The 15,511-nt window shown below is 51.5% G+C and overlaps 1 protein-coding gene across 1 annotated transcript; it reads right to left on the minus strand.

The window, feature by feature from the left end:
* Positions 1 to 11,366: 11,366 nt before the first annotated feature.
* On the minus strand, positions 11,367 to 15,178 carry LOC308466226 (mamu class II histocompatibility antigen, DR alpha chain-like). The gene is made up of 5 exons (XM_080986943.1): positions 14,990 to 15,178; positions 13,565 to 13,822; positions 12,953 to 13,237; positions 12,488 to 12,629; positions 11,367 to 12,333 (listed from the first exon to the last, which is right to left on the minus strand). The coding sequence occupies exons 1-5, from the start codon at positions 15,078 to 15,080 to the stop codon at positions 12,330 to 12,332; spliced, it is 780 nt and encodes a 259-aa protein (XP_080843069.1). The 5' UTR covers positions 15,081 to 15,178; the 3' UTR covers positions 11,367 to 12,329.
* Positions 15,179 to 15,511: the final 333 nt, after the last annotated feature.

The raw sequence follows: 15,511 nt of genomic DNA on the forward strand, positions 1-15,511 counted from the left end.
CACCCCACACAGAATGCAGCTGGGAAAGCAGAGGCTAAGAGGGCTGCAGAGCAAAGTGAAGTGGAGAAGCGTGTGCTTGCTTTTTTGGCAGAAAGTGTGGATGCTCATCTGGTGCCTGTTGTCCTGGGTGCAAGAAAGCCAGAGGCCGCTTGGCTAGCACTCCGAGAAGCTTGTGGAGCTGGAGTGGGAAGCAAGGGCCGAGAAGGGACTGTTGCTGTTCCTGTTGCTGTTGTTGCTAGCACTGCTGCTTGTGCTTTTGCTGAGCCTGGGAGCTGTGTGGATGCTGCAACGTGTCTGTGTGAGGAACCTGAAGAGAGGTCAAGTGTTGGGAGCCCTCTACCCTTCAGAGGGGGTGCAGAAAAACGTTCTGAAGACCCCATGAGCAGTGGGGGGGCAGTGAGCAGTGAAAGCTCAGAGACGCCTCTTTCTCCAAAAGCTGCCAAGAGTTGTTTACGTCGTGAGTCGGAGCCTGGGAAGCTGAAAAGGGCTAGAGGCTTCAAGGTCAGCCACCTGCAGCAAGTAGAGATAAGCGCTTCAGAGTTGTGTGGGAACGCCGAGACAAGTCCAGTCTCCATGGCAACTGAGAGAGTTGCATCTACGGAAGCTGTGAAGGTCGTGGGCAAGTCTTCCTGCCGGGGGGAGTCTGTTGCCGTGACAACCAGAGAGGACATCTGCAGAAGCCCCAAGGAGGGGGGTAGTGAGGAGATTGTTGCCCTGGCGACCCAGGAATGTAAACAACAAGACTTTCTCACTATAATCATAGACTCTGGTGCCTCAAATTCATTAGTGCCATCTGCTGATCTTTTGAGGAATTGCAGGACAGTAAAAACTGAGAAGTTTGTTAAGTTTGCAGATGGGAGCAGAAAAAGGCTGACAGAGACAGGACTGTTCTTCTGTCCTTTCCTTAAGCATGAAGTCAAAGCTTATGCAGTGCCCGGTTTAACTAACTGTTAAGTGTGCATGATCTATTGATTGATAATTTTCAAATTTCTTTTTCAGGTGACAAATGTGAATTTTCCAAGGATGGGGAACACGTGTACACAGTGCAGTCTAAAGATAATTTGTTTGCTGTAAATGTGCCTTTTTCCACAGGAGAGGATGACACCGAAGATGCGAAGGGCCAATGTGTGAATGTAGCGCCCCACAATGGTTGTTTACATATTTGGCACAGACGCTTCGCTCATTTAAATTGGAGATTTCTCCAGAAAGCACCAGAGCTGACACAAGGGTGCAAATTTAATGTTTGTGAAAAATTTCTAGATTTCAATGCATGTAAACAGGCGAAAGTTGTGACATGCTCATATCCAAAGTCAGAGAGGCAGACCACGCAACCCTTTGAATTAATTCATGCAGATTTGTGTGGACCCATGTCTGTTGAGTCACTGGGAGGTTCGAAGTATTCTTTGCTTTTGATTGATGATTTTTCGAGGTCTGCTTGGACCTTCTCTCTGAAAACGAAAGGGGAGGCGGCTAAAATGATCAGGGATTGGATCACCGCAGTTGAGGTAACCTTTTCCACCAAAGTTCGTGGTTTTCAAAGTGACAGAGGTGCTGAATTCACTGGTTCTGCTTTACAGGATTTCTTTAGGGAGAAGGGGATTAGCCACAGACTGACCGCTCCTTACTCTCCGCAGCAGAATGGGGTCGCAGAGAGAAAGAACAGGACGGTGCAGGAAGCTGTGTCTGCGATCTTGTGGGACGCAGGGCTACCCCAGAAGTTTTGGTCGGAGGCCTGGAGATATGTGGTCCATACCGAGAACAGAGTGTACAACTCTAGTGTAGGAAATACACCGTATTTCTTACTTCATGGAGAGAAGCCCAAGGTACACTACCTTCGTGTGTTTGGTTGTGAGGCTTGGGTGCTTATTCCAAAGGCTCTACGCAAGAAAGGTGAGCCAAGGTCTAAAAGGATGATCTTTGTAGGGTATGAGCCTGGCTCAAAGGCCTGGAGGTTTGCGTACCCAAGTGGAGACCAGTCTAGGTTGGTTATCAGCAATAGCGCTGAGTTCTGTGAGCAAGCTGGTTGGACGCGTCTGCACGCTAATCCAGACGTGCTTCCACAGCAGTTCTATGACTCAGACGAGGAGGAGGAGGAACTTGGAGCTGGGGACCACGGTCCAGAGGGACAGAGTCCAAGGCAGGGACAGCTCAGGATCCCTCAGAGGGGGGAACCTAGAACACCTCCTCAGGCAAGTGTCAAGTTTGAGCCAAAGAGTGAGCCTTCTTCACCTGCTGGACCAGCTGTGAGGCCCAAGAGGCGCAGCAGGTCAGAGGGGGAAGACACTGAAGTTGAGGATGATTTAGCTGGACCCAGTGAAGCGGCAGGGTCACCAGGAGTCAGACTGCGGAGATCAGCGAGGACAAGGAGGCCTCCTGATCGGTACGGCGCTTCAGGCGTCTGGGTAGGTTCTGCAAGATGTGAACCTGAATCCTTCGAGGATATTCAGAGTTTACCTGAGGAAGAAGCAGGCAAGTGGCACAGGGCAATGGACAAAGAGATGAAGTCCATGAAAGATCTAGGTGTGTTCTCACTCACAGAGTTGCCACCGGGGAAGCAGGCTGTGAGTTCCAGATGGGTTTACCGCTTGAAACCCACTGACGCTGGAGAGCCGCAGTATAAAGCCAGGTTAGTTGCTCGAGGATTTACGCAGAGGAAGGGAATACACTTCACGGAGGTGTATTCACCAACGTCACGAGCGGAGACTCTGAGAACGCTTTTAGCTTGTGCAGCACAGAGAGGCTGGAAGGTAAACCACTTTGATGTGGATGTTGCCTACCTTAACTCAGATCTCCAGGAGGAGCTGTACATGATTCCTCCTCCGGGGTTTGAGAACTCAAGGCAGGATGTTGTGTGGAGATTGCACAAATCCATCTATGGATTACGTCAATCTGCTAGAAACTGGAACATGTGCCTGAATGAAGCTTTGGAGAAGCTAGGTTTCAGGAAGAGTCTTGCTGACAGTTGCCTGTTCCTTAGAGGATCAGGAGACTCACAGGAGCTGGTGCTGATTTGGGTTGATGACGTGCTTTTCGTCTCAGAAACAGATGAACAGGCGGAGAAGTTTGCCAAAAAGCTAGGTAAACGATTCAAGCTTAAACAGCTTGGTGCTGTCAAAACCTATCTAGGTGTCAATGTTGAGCGTGCACAGGATGGAAGTTTTTTGCTCAGCCAGAGAGGTAAAATTGAGCAGTTGCTTCAGAAGTTCAGGATGAGTGATTGTGCAGGAGTGAGAAGTCCTATGGAGACTAGTTTTGTGAAGGACAGCCAGCAAGCAGAACGCGCTGCGTTCGAAAATACTGAAGTGTTTCAGTCAGCTCTAGGGAGTTTGTTGTACTTGTCCCAATGGAGTAGACCTGATATAGCGTTCGCTGTCAATCTGCTCAGCAGGGAGGCATCAAACCCTAGTGTGCAAGCCTGGAATGGCGTCAAGAGAGTTCTGAGATATTTGCAGGAGACCAAAGACTTTTGTCTTAGGTTGCCAGCACAAGGAGAAGTCAAACTGACTTGCTTTGTGGACTCAGATTGGGCTAATCTTGAGGATCGCAAATCTGTGTCTGGCCTAGTGGTGAAGTTTGGGAACTCAGTAGTTGGATGGAGGTCCAAGAAGCAAAGTCTGATAGCGCTCTCATCCACTGAGGCTGAGTTCAGTGCTCTTTCAGAGGTGTGCAGAGAAGTAGAGTTCTATGCTTGTTTGGTGCAGGAACTCTGCGAAGTGGATTGTCTGCCGATACGTGTTTTCGAGGACAATCAACCATGCCTGCGTTTGGCAGAGTCAGGTCAGTTCAAGGCCAGAACGAAACACCTAGACATTCGCTTTCGGAATGTGTGCCAGAGTGTTCAGGAGGGATTAGTTGCGCTGAAGTATTGTCCCTCTGCCAAGAATCTAGCTGATGGGTTCACGAAGCCACTCACCTTCCAAAGACATGGGGAGTTTTGTGAAGGTCTGGGTTTGGGACGACCAAAGGTCGATTCTCCCCTCAGGCGCGAGACAAGAGGGGGTGTTGGGTGTAGTGAAGGGTTAACCTTCTGTGTCTCGAGGCTGAGAGGAGGCGCTTACAAGGGAAGTAAGCCAGGACGTGACGAAAGCAGCTTGGAATGCTGTGAGCTGAGTGAAAAGTGAAAGCAGCTTTGCTACGCAGCTGCTGAGAGAGACAGGTCGCAAAATGCAACTTGAATCAGATGGACTGTAAATATGCTATTTTTGAGCAAATAAAGTGCTACTAGGAAAGAAGAAACGTGTGGGACCTATTTACTGACTGCCCTTTCTACACGAACTGCTGTGCAATTCTGCTAATTGCTTTACGACCTGCAGAGGTGCAGGGAAGTGTGCCGGACCACAACAATAAAGCAATAAATCTTATCCTAACAGGAAACACCTCAGACGGAGGGAGGCTCCCTTGTCTCTGACCAGGTTCCTTGCAAATTTCCCTGCCTGTTCTGAGGAGAAAAAAATATCCGCCCTTTTCTCCACAGAAACACTCCAGGATTCCTTAAGAGACTCCTCTGCCCCATTTGTTGTTTCTGGGGGAAACTGACAGGAAATCTCAAAATTTACCAAGGTCTCGGGAATTTCTAGTGTCCCCTCAGGACTCAGAGGGAAACACGATGGATGTCCAGATGAAACCCCCACCTGCCACATCTCACAACCCCCCTGAAGTGATGGCACCTCCACAAACCCCCCAGCCCCACTCCTTGGCCCCAAACCCCGGCATTTGGGGGCTGGGAATCAAGGAGGAAGGAGACCCTGTGCCCCCCATGGTGGGTCCTGACTTTATCCACCACAGTCCTCCTGAGGGATTGACACAACCTCCCAAAGCTCCTTTAGCCCCCTTTGCACCCCTTGATGAGACTGGGAGGCAGCGTCAGCCAGCAGAGCAGCAGACCAGAAACCATTTTCAAACCACTTTTTGCTAGAGGGGAGGGCAGGTAATAAACCCCCTCAGCCTGCCAAGAATCCCAGGAGGCTGGTGAGGGGGAAACACTCTGGGGAGTTTATTTATTTCACTTCATAAAATTTATACATCAGTTCATTGTGGGAAAAAAGCAGCAGCTCAAAGTGCTTTACAAAAAGATAAACCAAGAGAAAAATCACAACCGTGCTTTAAAGCACAAAGACACAAACGCAAAAACATTAAAACCACCTCAGCTTCCTTAACATCTGGGTCAACTTGTCTGAGCAAGAATGTTTTCATCAGGTGCCAAAAAGAGAATGAAGAAGGCGCCTCTTGGTTTCATTAGGCAGGGAGTTCCAAAGTGTGCTGAAGGAGAGGAAAACACTCCCAGGGCCCATATTTACATGTATTCATTTATTTTTAAAATTTCTATACTTCAACTGTAGATTTCAGGGCGCTTCACAATGTAATGGCAGAGGAGGAAGCAGTGCCATCAAGCTCACCCTAAGACAGGGAGGAAATGCTACAAAATCCAAAGAGAGAAGGGATTCCTCAGAGGGAGAAAGACCCAGGCATCACCAACCGCAGGCAGGGTTGGTCTGTGGAAGAGAGGGATTGTAGGGGGTTGGACTAGATGACCCCTGGGTCCCTCCAACTCCATGAGTCTCTGAGGAGGGAAAAGGCTTCAGAACCCCCTGCTTGGTCCTTCCAGGAGCAGGCCTTGTCCCAGATACCAGGGATGAAATTGGGGATGAAATTTGGCAGACTCCCCTTCTTCAAATTGTCCTATTTCAAGGCAAATGGGCCCTTTCACATTCACAGGACCTGCGGCTCTTTCTGCTGAGTGGGGCCCCGGCCTCCTGCCCCACAGCCTTGCCCTGGCAGCTCCCCTGGCTCCCCTCCCCACATGATACTTGGCTGAAGGTTCTCCTTTGCTTCTGCCTTCAGATCCAGGAGAATGTTTGCTCTTTTGCTGAAAGAGGATCTGCAAAAAGGATCCCATTTCCCCTTCTAATAAACTGTGACAACTGCAAGGTATAATATTGCACAGCAGGCTGGGCCTTGTCTGTCCGTCCCTGTGATGTCCCTGCACAAGCCTTGGCCCCAGAAGGGACGCCTCTCCCAAACCCCTCTCTGGGGGGCCATGTCCCTCCTGGAGCCTCTTGCCAGGGGGAGGAAGAGCTGGACGACTCTTTCGACTTGCATTCATTTCTGGAAGGAGGCATTTCTACAAGGCACACACAGAACAGGGGCGGAATGGGGAGAGGAGGGGAAACAGCAGATCAAGACCCCCGAAAGCAGTGACTCCTTCCCTGGGGGGACATGTTCTGTGCCCCTGGTCTTCCACTGGTGGGTCGCAGCCTGATCCCATGTGGGCTGAAACAGGAGCCCTGACACCTCGCAGATATAAAGATGGAGAAATGCATGTTTGGGTCGAAAGGGGGTCTGGGGTCTGGAAAGGTTGAAGAGACCTGTCTTTGCCCCACAGCCGACTCACGAAGGAGGTCTGGCCAGCCTGACTGGGCCACATCCTGGCCTTGGCTGACCTGAAACACCCCCACCCTCTCCTGTGGGTTGTGCCCCATAGCCTTGAGGACTTGGAGGGGTCTCTGCCCATTCTCCCCTCTTCCTCCTCCCTCCTGCCTTAGGAAGAGATGACCCACTTTGCTCTCCTGACGCAAGAGGGAGGGGGCTGCTCTCCAAGGAAATATCCCCCCACCTTGAGCCAAGGAGCCCCTATTCCTCTAGCAGAGGGTGCTATGGGGCTTGGCCAGCCCCATTCCATTCAGCTGAGCCATTCCCAAGGGGGTCATTCCCTAAAATGGCAATTCCTCTTTAGCCATTGCTGCTGGACTGAAGGGGGGGCTGTTCTGTGGGGGGGGGGCTGGAAGCTACTTCTCTGTGAGGAGGTTTTGCTGCGCTCCCTGTTGACCTCCGTCTCCTGGATCGTGGCCAGCTTCCCTCTTTCATTTCCCTGAATGCTGAGCTGAGCTCCAGGCCCCCATGTGGGGGGAAGCGAAACTCCCCCCAGCGCCTTTCTGCAGCGTCTCCTCTGCTGCCAGAAACAAGGGGGCAGAAGGAGGGAGAGGTGGGGGAGGGAGACATGTGCTATGGGCCCAGAAGTCCTGCTTCTGTCTCCAGGGAGAAGGCTGCCTGGATCCTGCCCCTCCTGTCCAGGGACCCCCTTGGCCCCCTCCTCTTGGTCTGTTCCTTCCTCCAAGAGGCCTCCTTCCCAGCCTCAGGCAGGAGCTGCATGGACACCCAAATTACACTGGCACTGCCTGCAAGGAGAAATCTAGCACAGCAGGGAGGAAGGCTGCAGGCCAAGCCGTTGCCCCAGTTTCCTGCTTGCAGGGAGGTTATTCTGCTTCTCCTTCACATTGGGGAGAGGGCAGCAAAAACATGAAGCTGCAGCTACAGTGGAGCAGTCCTTTCTCCCTTTCTCCCATGGGAGCCGTTGTGGAATATAGATCAGACGTTTTCAGCCTCAGTGCCTCTGGGGGTCCACAAAACCCACATTTCTCACACCCAGTTTGTCCCCTGGCAGCCCACCCCTGAGCATCTTGTATTCCGAAGAGATTTTGACCCAGAGTTTCCTCCTCTCTCTCTCTCTCTCTCTCTCTCTCTCTCTCTCTCTCTCCAGCCAAGGTCCTTCTCTGTGGAAGTGACTCCTCCACTCTTAAACTGAGCCTTTGCCCTCAGGTGTTGCTGCTCTTTTGTGCCACCACCAGGAACTGGGCCAATGTGCAAATCCAGTTCGGGGATTGGAAGCTCATGTACAGATAACCTTCAACCGTGGGCGTAGCCATGATTGGTTTTTTTGGGGGGGCAGGCCTTTTGTTAGGGGGCAAAACCTCAGTTTGCTTTGTATTTTAATTGATTTTATCAGTTGAGGGCAGCTGTCCAACCCTCCCCCCACGGCTGTGCCCATTCTTACAACCTATTTGATAGGTCCTTTTTTGAAGCATTTTTTCCTTCAGAAAAACAAGATGCAGAGAATTCCCACTATAGGTGGGGAGGGGGGGCAGAGTGCTGGGGAGAAATTGCCTCCTTCCTCTTTGAAGCAAAACGCAAATGCTGTCACAATCTCACATCTTGCAAACGTTGTTGGTACCGTATTTTTTGCTCCATAAGGCGCACCGGACCATAAGGCGCACCTAGGTTTTAGAGGGGGAAATCAAGAAAAAAAAATCTTATTTCCCCCCCAGCCCCAAAGAGCAAAGAAGAGCAAGGCAGTGAGCGGGATCCATGCGCTTGCTGTCTTGCCCTCTGCCATAGCCGTGTGCAGTCTAACCCAGCCAGAGGGGCTGCGCGCGGTTATGGCAATACCCCCACCTCCCGCAAAAGCCCACAGGAGCCGCGTGGAGCTTGTGTGCGGCTCTTGGGGGCTTTTCCTGCCTGCCTCCCCCCTGCATTCGCTCCATATGACGCACACACATTTCCCCTTACTTTTTAGGAGGGAAAAAGTGCGTCTTATGGAGCGAAAAATACGGTAATTAACATGAAGAGTCTGCCATTTGCAGTTTTGCATTTAAGCACAAAAACAGAAATCAGAGTATTGGATTTCACATTTTACATGGGATGATTATTGAAAGTGGGGAGAAGACAGCCTCTTAACTCTCCCCCTGCCCCCCGCCCCATAATTCTTTGAGGCGAGTCTTAAACCCAAAGCTGCTCCGACAAATGTTTCCTGCTTGGCAGGGGGTTGGACTCGATGGCCCTTGTGGTCTCTTCCAACTCTATGATTCTATGAAATGACTTGTTTTAAAAGTTCCTATTTCGAGGGAACCCAAATGCCACAATCTCCACTTCTGCCTTGAAGCAAAAAACAGGGTTGGGGGAGGGGTAAAGCAGAATTGCTGTTGCTGCTGCTGCTGCTGCTGCTGCTGCTGCTTGGGGGGGGTCTATAGTGTTGTCGATCTGGGGACTTTCCTGGAGGGGAGGCTTGATGGGAGCCAATCACAGGTCCCGACCCTGCCTGGTCATCAGTTGCTGGGCAGGAAATGCGTTGCTCTTGCCAAACCTGTTAGAGTGCAGCACTTGCTGGTCCAGTTGTGGAGAGTCAGCCCTGCAGCCTTGAGGGGCCTCCTGCTCCTTCTGCCGACTGGGGCCCTGGCCTTCTGCCCCCAAGTCTTGCCCTGGCGGCACTCCTGCCCTGCCCCTCTGCCAAACTCTGCCTTAATTGACTCCCCCCGAATTTGGGTCCCACCACCTGAGATCCAGAAGAAGGTATGAGATTGCACAGCAAGCTGGGCCTTGTCTGTTGGCCTCTGTGATGTTCCTGCTCAAGGCTTGGCACCAGGAAGGACACCTCTCCCAAACCCCACTCGGTGGTGTCATTTACCTTCTGGAGACTCTTGCAAGGTGGGGGGGGGGGAGAGAAAGAGCTCAACAACTCCTTGCATTAATTTATTTTTATAAGGCAGCAAAAACAGGGGCAAGATAGGACCCAAAGAATTACCGCCCAGTCAGTCTGACATCAATACCAGGTAAGATTCTGGAGCAGATCATTAAGCAAACAGTCTGTGAGCACCTAGAAAGGAATGCTGTGATCACCAATAGTCAGCATGGATTTCTGAAAAATAAGTCATGTCAGACTAACCTGATCTCGTTTTTTGACAGAATTACAAGCCTGGTAGATGAAGGGAACGCAGTGGATGTAGCCTACCTTGATTTCAGCAAGGCATTTGACAAGGTGCCCCATGATATTCTTGTAAAGAAGCTGGTAAAATGCGGTCTTGACTATGCTACCACTCAGTGGATTTGTAACTGGCTGACTGACTGAACCCAAAGGGTGCTCATCAATGGTCCCTCTTCATCCTGGAGAAGAGTGACTAGTGGGGTGCCACAGGGTTCTGTCTTGGGCCCGGTCTTATTCAACATCTTTATCAACGACTTGGATGATGGACTCAAGGGCATCCTGATCAAATTTGCAGATGACACCAAACTGGGAGGGGTGGCTAACACCCCAGAGGACAGGATCACACTTCAAAATGACCTTGACAGATTAGAGAACTGGGCCAAAACAAACAAGATGAATTTTAACAGGGAGAAATGTAAAGTATTGCACTTGGGCAAAAAAAAAAATGAGAGGCACAAATACAAGATGGGTGACACCTGGCTTGAGAGCAGTACATGTGAAAAGGATCTAGGAGTCTTGGTTGACCACAAACTTGACATGAGCCAACAGTGTGACGCGGCAGCTAAAAAAGCCAATGCAATTCTGGGCTGCATCAATAGGAGTATAGCATCTAGATCAAGGGAAGTAATAGTGCCACTGTATTCTGCTCTGGTCAGACCTCACCTGGAGTACTGTGTCCAGTTCTGGGCACCACAGTTCAAGAAGGACACTGACAAACTGGAACGTGTCCAGAGGAGGGCAACCAAAATGGTCAAAGGCCTGGAAACGATGCCTTATGAGGAACGGCTAAGGGAGCTGGGCATGTTTAGCCTGAAGAAGAGGAGGGAAGGGGTGATATGATAGCCATGTTCAAATATATAAAGGATGTCACAGAGAGGAGGGAGAAAGGTTGTTTTCTGCTGCTCCAGAGAAGCGGACACGGAGCAATGGATCCAAACTACAAGAAAGAAGATTCCACCTAAACATTAGGAAGAACTTCCTGACAGTAAGAGCTGTTTGACAGTGGAATTTGCTGCCAAGGAGTGTGGTGGAGTCTCCTTCTTTGGAGGTCTTTAAACAGAGGCTTGACAACCATATGTCAGGAGTGCTCTGATGGTGTTTCCTGCTTGGCAGGGGGTTGGACTCGATGGCCCTTGTGGTCTCTTCCAACTATGATTCTATGATTCTATAGGGAGAGGAAGGAAAACACCAGATAAACCAGCAAAGAGTGAATCCTTCTCTGAGGCTTTTAAGGCATGTTCCAGGCAACACAGCCAACTCATGATGGAGGTTTGGCCAGGCTGACTGGGTCACATCCTGACCTTGCATGTCCTGAAACACCCCCCCCCCCTCTAGTGTGTTGTTGCCCCTGGAAGAAGACCTTCATTCACCCACCCTGAATTTGGAGGGGGGTCCAGTCTCAGGAAGAGCAGGTGCTTTGATCTGGTGAGGCATTTTAGGACAGGGGGATGGGCTGTTTCTCTCCTCTGTTCCCCCAGAGGGGGAATCCATGGGTCCTGCGGGATAACGCTTTGGGGCATCACACAACCCACAGCAGGCCTTGAAGATCAGAAGAGTCCTGTTGTATCATCAGGCTGATCAGGGTCCTCCTGCCCCAGCATCCTGTTCCCAGGAGGGGACAGACAGGCAGACCAGGCCAAAGGCAGGGAGGCACCAGCGCTGGCTCTCCTGATCTCTTATCATCTCCCGGAATTTGGGCCTAGAGACAGGAGGAGTCAGTGTAGCCACTCTGGTTGCAATGCTACCCATTTCCTCAATGGTTCACCTTTTCATTTTGAAATAATAAATATATCCAGAGCTTATAGGCAGAGAAAACAGTACTAGAAACAAATCAACAAACTGTAAGATTTATTCATTGCTTCTGGAAATATGGGAGCATGTATGAAAAACAGCAATTGGGCTGCACTGAAGCCATTGGGAAAGTTTTGCGGATGAAGAAGGGATCTTTTCCTCTACGCAGACAGATACAACCCTGCTTTATGTGGACGAGAAAGGTGTTTGGGGTCTCTTAGCAGCTAAACTTCCCCCAAAAGCTGAATGAATCCTCTTTGGGATTAGCGAAACACCTGAGGGGTGTATTCCTGCAGTGCAATGCACGGAAGTGAGTAAGGCTCTCTCCAAAAACTGGAGAGAGAGGTGAATGGTTTTTGTTAAGTGGGGTGGAGATATGAATTAGAATGCCTGACACTCTGTTGGCAGGGGGTCTCCTTGAGCCATGCAGATGCAAGATGAGGCAAAGCAGGAAACCTCCATAAAACTATCCTGACTCAACCATGGAGTTTGTCGGAGGATCTGCAGCCAAACCAAAAGCCCCTCTGTCAGAGATGATTTAGCTGAGATTCCTGCACTGCAGGGGGCTGGACTAGATGACCCTTAGGGTCCCTTCCAACTCTACAATTCTATGATTCTTTGAAATGCACAATTACTAGACAGCCAGAAGCAAAGGCACCAGGGAGTTTCAGAACCTGCATAGAGGGAGCAGTAAATGTTGAACCATGGCAAGACTTATAATGTGAGCAAAATGTATACTTTTCCTATTTACTTAAACCTTCAGAGTAATTTCTTTGCTAAGAGGGAAACAGAAAAGGGAGAAAAGTAATGTAAGTCTGGCTAAGTATCTTTGGCTATCATAATTGTTCTTAAAAGTCAAACATATTATCCGAAAAGCTTCTAAGAATCAGCTGCACACGGAGGAAGCAACTCCTTCCAGCTGATTCGTAGCAGAAGAGACTCTTGGCAAAGGAGCTGAGCTGAGAGGGTTCAAGGAAGAGGCTGTCAGGAAAGGAATCCCCCATTATCTGAAAAGGAAGGAGAAGGGAGCTGGTGAGCTGGGAGTATGGAGGCTGAGCACCTTCTGGGCAGGATGAGGCCCACCCCACACCCCTTTGCTGTGTATTTTGGGTTCCCTTGCATTTGTCTCTGAGCCCATGAAGGGAAACGGGTTTGACTCACATGAAGCCCCTGCGATCGTTCATCCTCATGGCCTTGAAGAAAAGGATGGTGCCAGCGATGATGCCCAGGATGCCAAAGGCCAAGCCCAGGGCACACAGCACGTTCTCCATCGTCTCCGGGATGGGAGAGGGCGCCTTGGAAACTGGGATGGAGAGAGAGGGGACAGGGCTAAGGTGGGACTCTGTTTCTCTATGTGTGTTCAGCAGAAGAAAGAACCCAGGAGTCCTGACACTCCACCCCCTCCCCATATACATGATAGGAACTAACTCAAGGAACCCCCAAAAGGCAGTTGAGCAACTTATTGTCTCCTATGGGTAGAAGCAGGAGAATAAATTATGCAAAATTGCAAGTGTACTTCACTTGCATAAATTACTCTGATCGTCAGAACTTTCTTCTTATGAGCCAAAACTCAGGGTTTCTGAGTTCAAGTCCCAGAGAAAAGCCCCAATCCTGCCTGGTGCTTACCCCAGATCTTCTCCATCTTTCCCCCTGGGATGCCCCAGTGCTCCACCTGGCAGACGTAGATGTCTCCCTGCTGAGGGACGAAGGGGAGGTAGGAGAACTTGCGGAAAGTGTTGTCCACGCTGGGGTAGAAGTCTGTCTCCTCCACGCCCTCGGAGACCACCTCTTTGTTCTTCAGCCAGGTGACATTCAGCACTGGGGGGGAGAACCTGTCCACAAAGCAGATGAGGATGTTGGGGTCCCCCAGTTCCACGGCATTTTCTGGGTACACAGTGGCCGAAGGAGCAACTGAGGAAGGAGATGGAGAAAGAAATGGGATTAAAACCCATTTGAAGCAGTCTAGAAATGGAAAGCATAGCAATTAGCTGCTGTGGGCATTTCTGCACCGGGTGTTCAGGTCTGGGAATGCCTCTGAGCTTGTACAGAGTGCTATGCCCCCCCCCAGGCTTCCCTTCCCTTTTAGCCTGTCTCAGTCAGCCAAAGACTGGCTCCCTGGAGCAGAGTTCCCTCTGGGGAGGCAGAAAGGGGTCCTGAAGGGTCCTCCGTGTCAGGAGCCAAGAGACCACCCCCTGCCTGCCCCCCAGCTCCCTCCCCCGCCCCCCTCGCGTGTCCTACCATTCAGGGCACGGGTGCGGTTGCTTCGCTTCATGAGCACCTCCATGTTGTTCTTCATGACGGCGATGTTGGCCAGGGCGCCCTGCACCTCGAAGCTGGTGAAGCGCTGGAAGTCCGGCAGCCTCCAGACGTTCTGCTTCTTCTCCCAGTCCACGTGCAGGATCTCCTCGTTGTCAAACTCCAGCAGGAACTCCCCGGACTTCTTCTCCGAAGGGAAGCTCTCCTGGAAGAAGTCCAGCTCCACCAGGGTGTCCTCCACTGCAGGGGTGGGAGAGAGAGAGGGAGGCTTTAGGACCCCGCAGCAGGATGAGGGAGAACCTGCCCCGTTGCTAGGAATGGGGCCACCACCAGGAAGGCTCTCTAAGTAGACCGGGGGGGGGGGCCTTCATCTGCTCCCAAACACACAAATACGCCAGTTTTAAAATCCCCTCATTTCCAAAAGGTGGTCCTGGGTGCACTTGAATGTGGGTGAGTGGTAGAAAGTTGGAATAATCATTCAAGAGAACAATCCATGTCTCCATGTGCCTAGATCTCCACTTTCCTCCTTGCCCCAAGGTGAAACCAGTAATAATTACATTTCCTCTTTCAACCGTGGATCACCCACAGTCACCCCTTGAGTTGCTTCATGCCACAAATTAAAGCTTTGGGCTTATTTCTAAAAGAGATGAATCTGTTGGACACGCAGACGGAGCCATTGGCCACCTGCCTCTTTCCTTTCCTGAAGCGACTTCCTTGTGGAGTTCACTCACTCACTCAATCAAACTAAACCGCGTCTTCTGGAGAGTGAAGTCCCTTTGCGTCCGGCTGGGTTCCCTGCCAGGCAAGTGGCAATATGGGGGGCAGCCGAAGAGAGCAGGTTCTGGCCCCTTTTGTGCCAGGAGAGAGACCACTCTGTCTTCGGGGGCAATGGGGTGGGGGGCTGGTGCCTTTTGGGGGCCAACACTGGGGATTCCGGACCAGGCAGGTCTCTGTGGCAGCCAAGAGAGGAATAATAATTCTTGTTTTATTTCCCTTTCTCTCCTTGTAACAGGAAAGGCTAGGGGCACAGACTCCGATCTTCTAAGTTGGTGTGTGCAGGGGGAAATGCTGTTTTCATCCCGTTTTCCACTCTCATTTTTTTTTTAGACCACCTTATTTGAGGGAGCAAATCCTCCTAGTCCGTCATCCTCCCATTCCACGCACCTTCCAGCACTCTTTCGTGGGCGGGGGGCGTCCAATTCCATTCCCCCCCCATCCCTCCGTATTCCCGGGTGCAGCTTCTGCACCTGTCGTGGGGAGGGGGCTTCTCCTCCCTTAGCCCAAGAGACCCCTCCTCCTTTGCCCACCAGCAACGCCCAGGGCCGCAATCCTTCTCCCCATATCCCCCCTAGCCCCCTCTTGGGACCCCTCCCCAGACATCTCCCCCTCCCTCCTGCGCCCCCTGACCTTTCAGGGCTCCGGCCCCCCTTGGCGGGGCGAGGAGGAGGGTCGCCCAGAGGCAGCAAAGGGCTCTTCCTCCTCCTCCTCTGGGCTCCATCTCTGCAGCTCTTCCTGGGCCGAGGCGGGCGAGGGGCGATTCAAGCCCAAGTGTCCCTTGCCCCTTCCTCCTGGATGCTCGCCCTCCAAGTGGCTGTGGGGCGGGGGCGGCCAGCGGGTGACTTTAGCAAAGCAGAAAAGTCCCTGCCAGCTCGACCAATGAGAAAGCGCCCTGGCGATGACCAGCCTGTCTCCAGGTAAACCATCCCCAGGCAGGAGCCTCAGCCGGAGACGGAGCGAAAAGGGCAGCAGGAAAAGGGCAACTGATATTTTTGGGGTGGGGGGGCTGGATGTCCCCAAGAGGGGAGGGGTCTCCTCCAGGGAAGGGGCTGCGGGGGCTCCTCTCTGTCTTCCCCCTGGGTGTTTCTTCATGGGGCTCCTCAGACACCAGCGCCAGGGATGTTTCTTGCAAAGGGGAGCTGGGGGCTTTTA

The sequence above is a fragment of the Podarcis pityusensis genome (genome assembly GCF_964106645.2).
Source record: "Podarcis pityusensis genome assembly, chromosome: 2".
Taxonomy (NCBI): Eukaryota; Metazoa; Chordata; class Lepidosauria; order Squamata; family Lacertidae; genus Podarcis; species Podarcis pityusensis.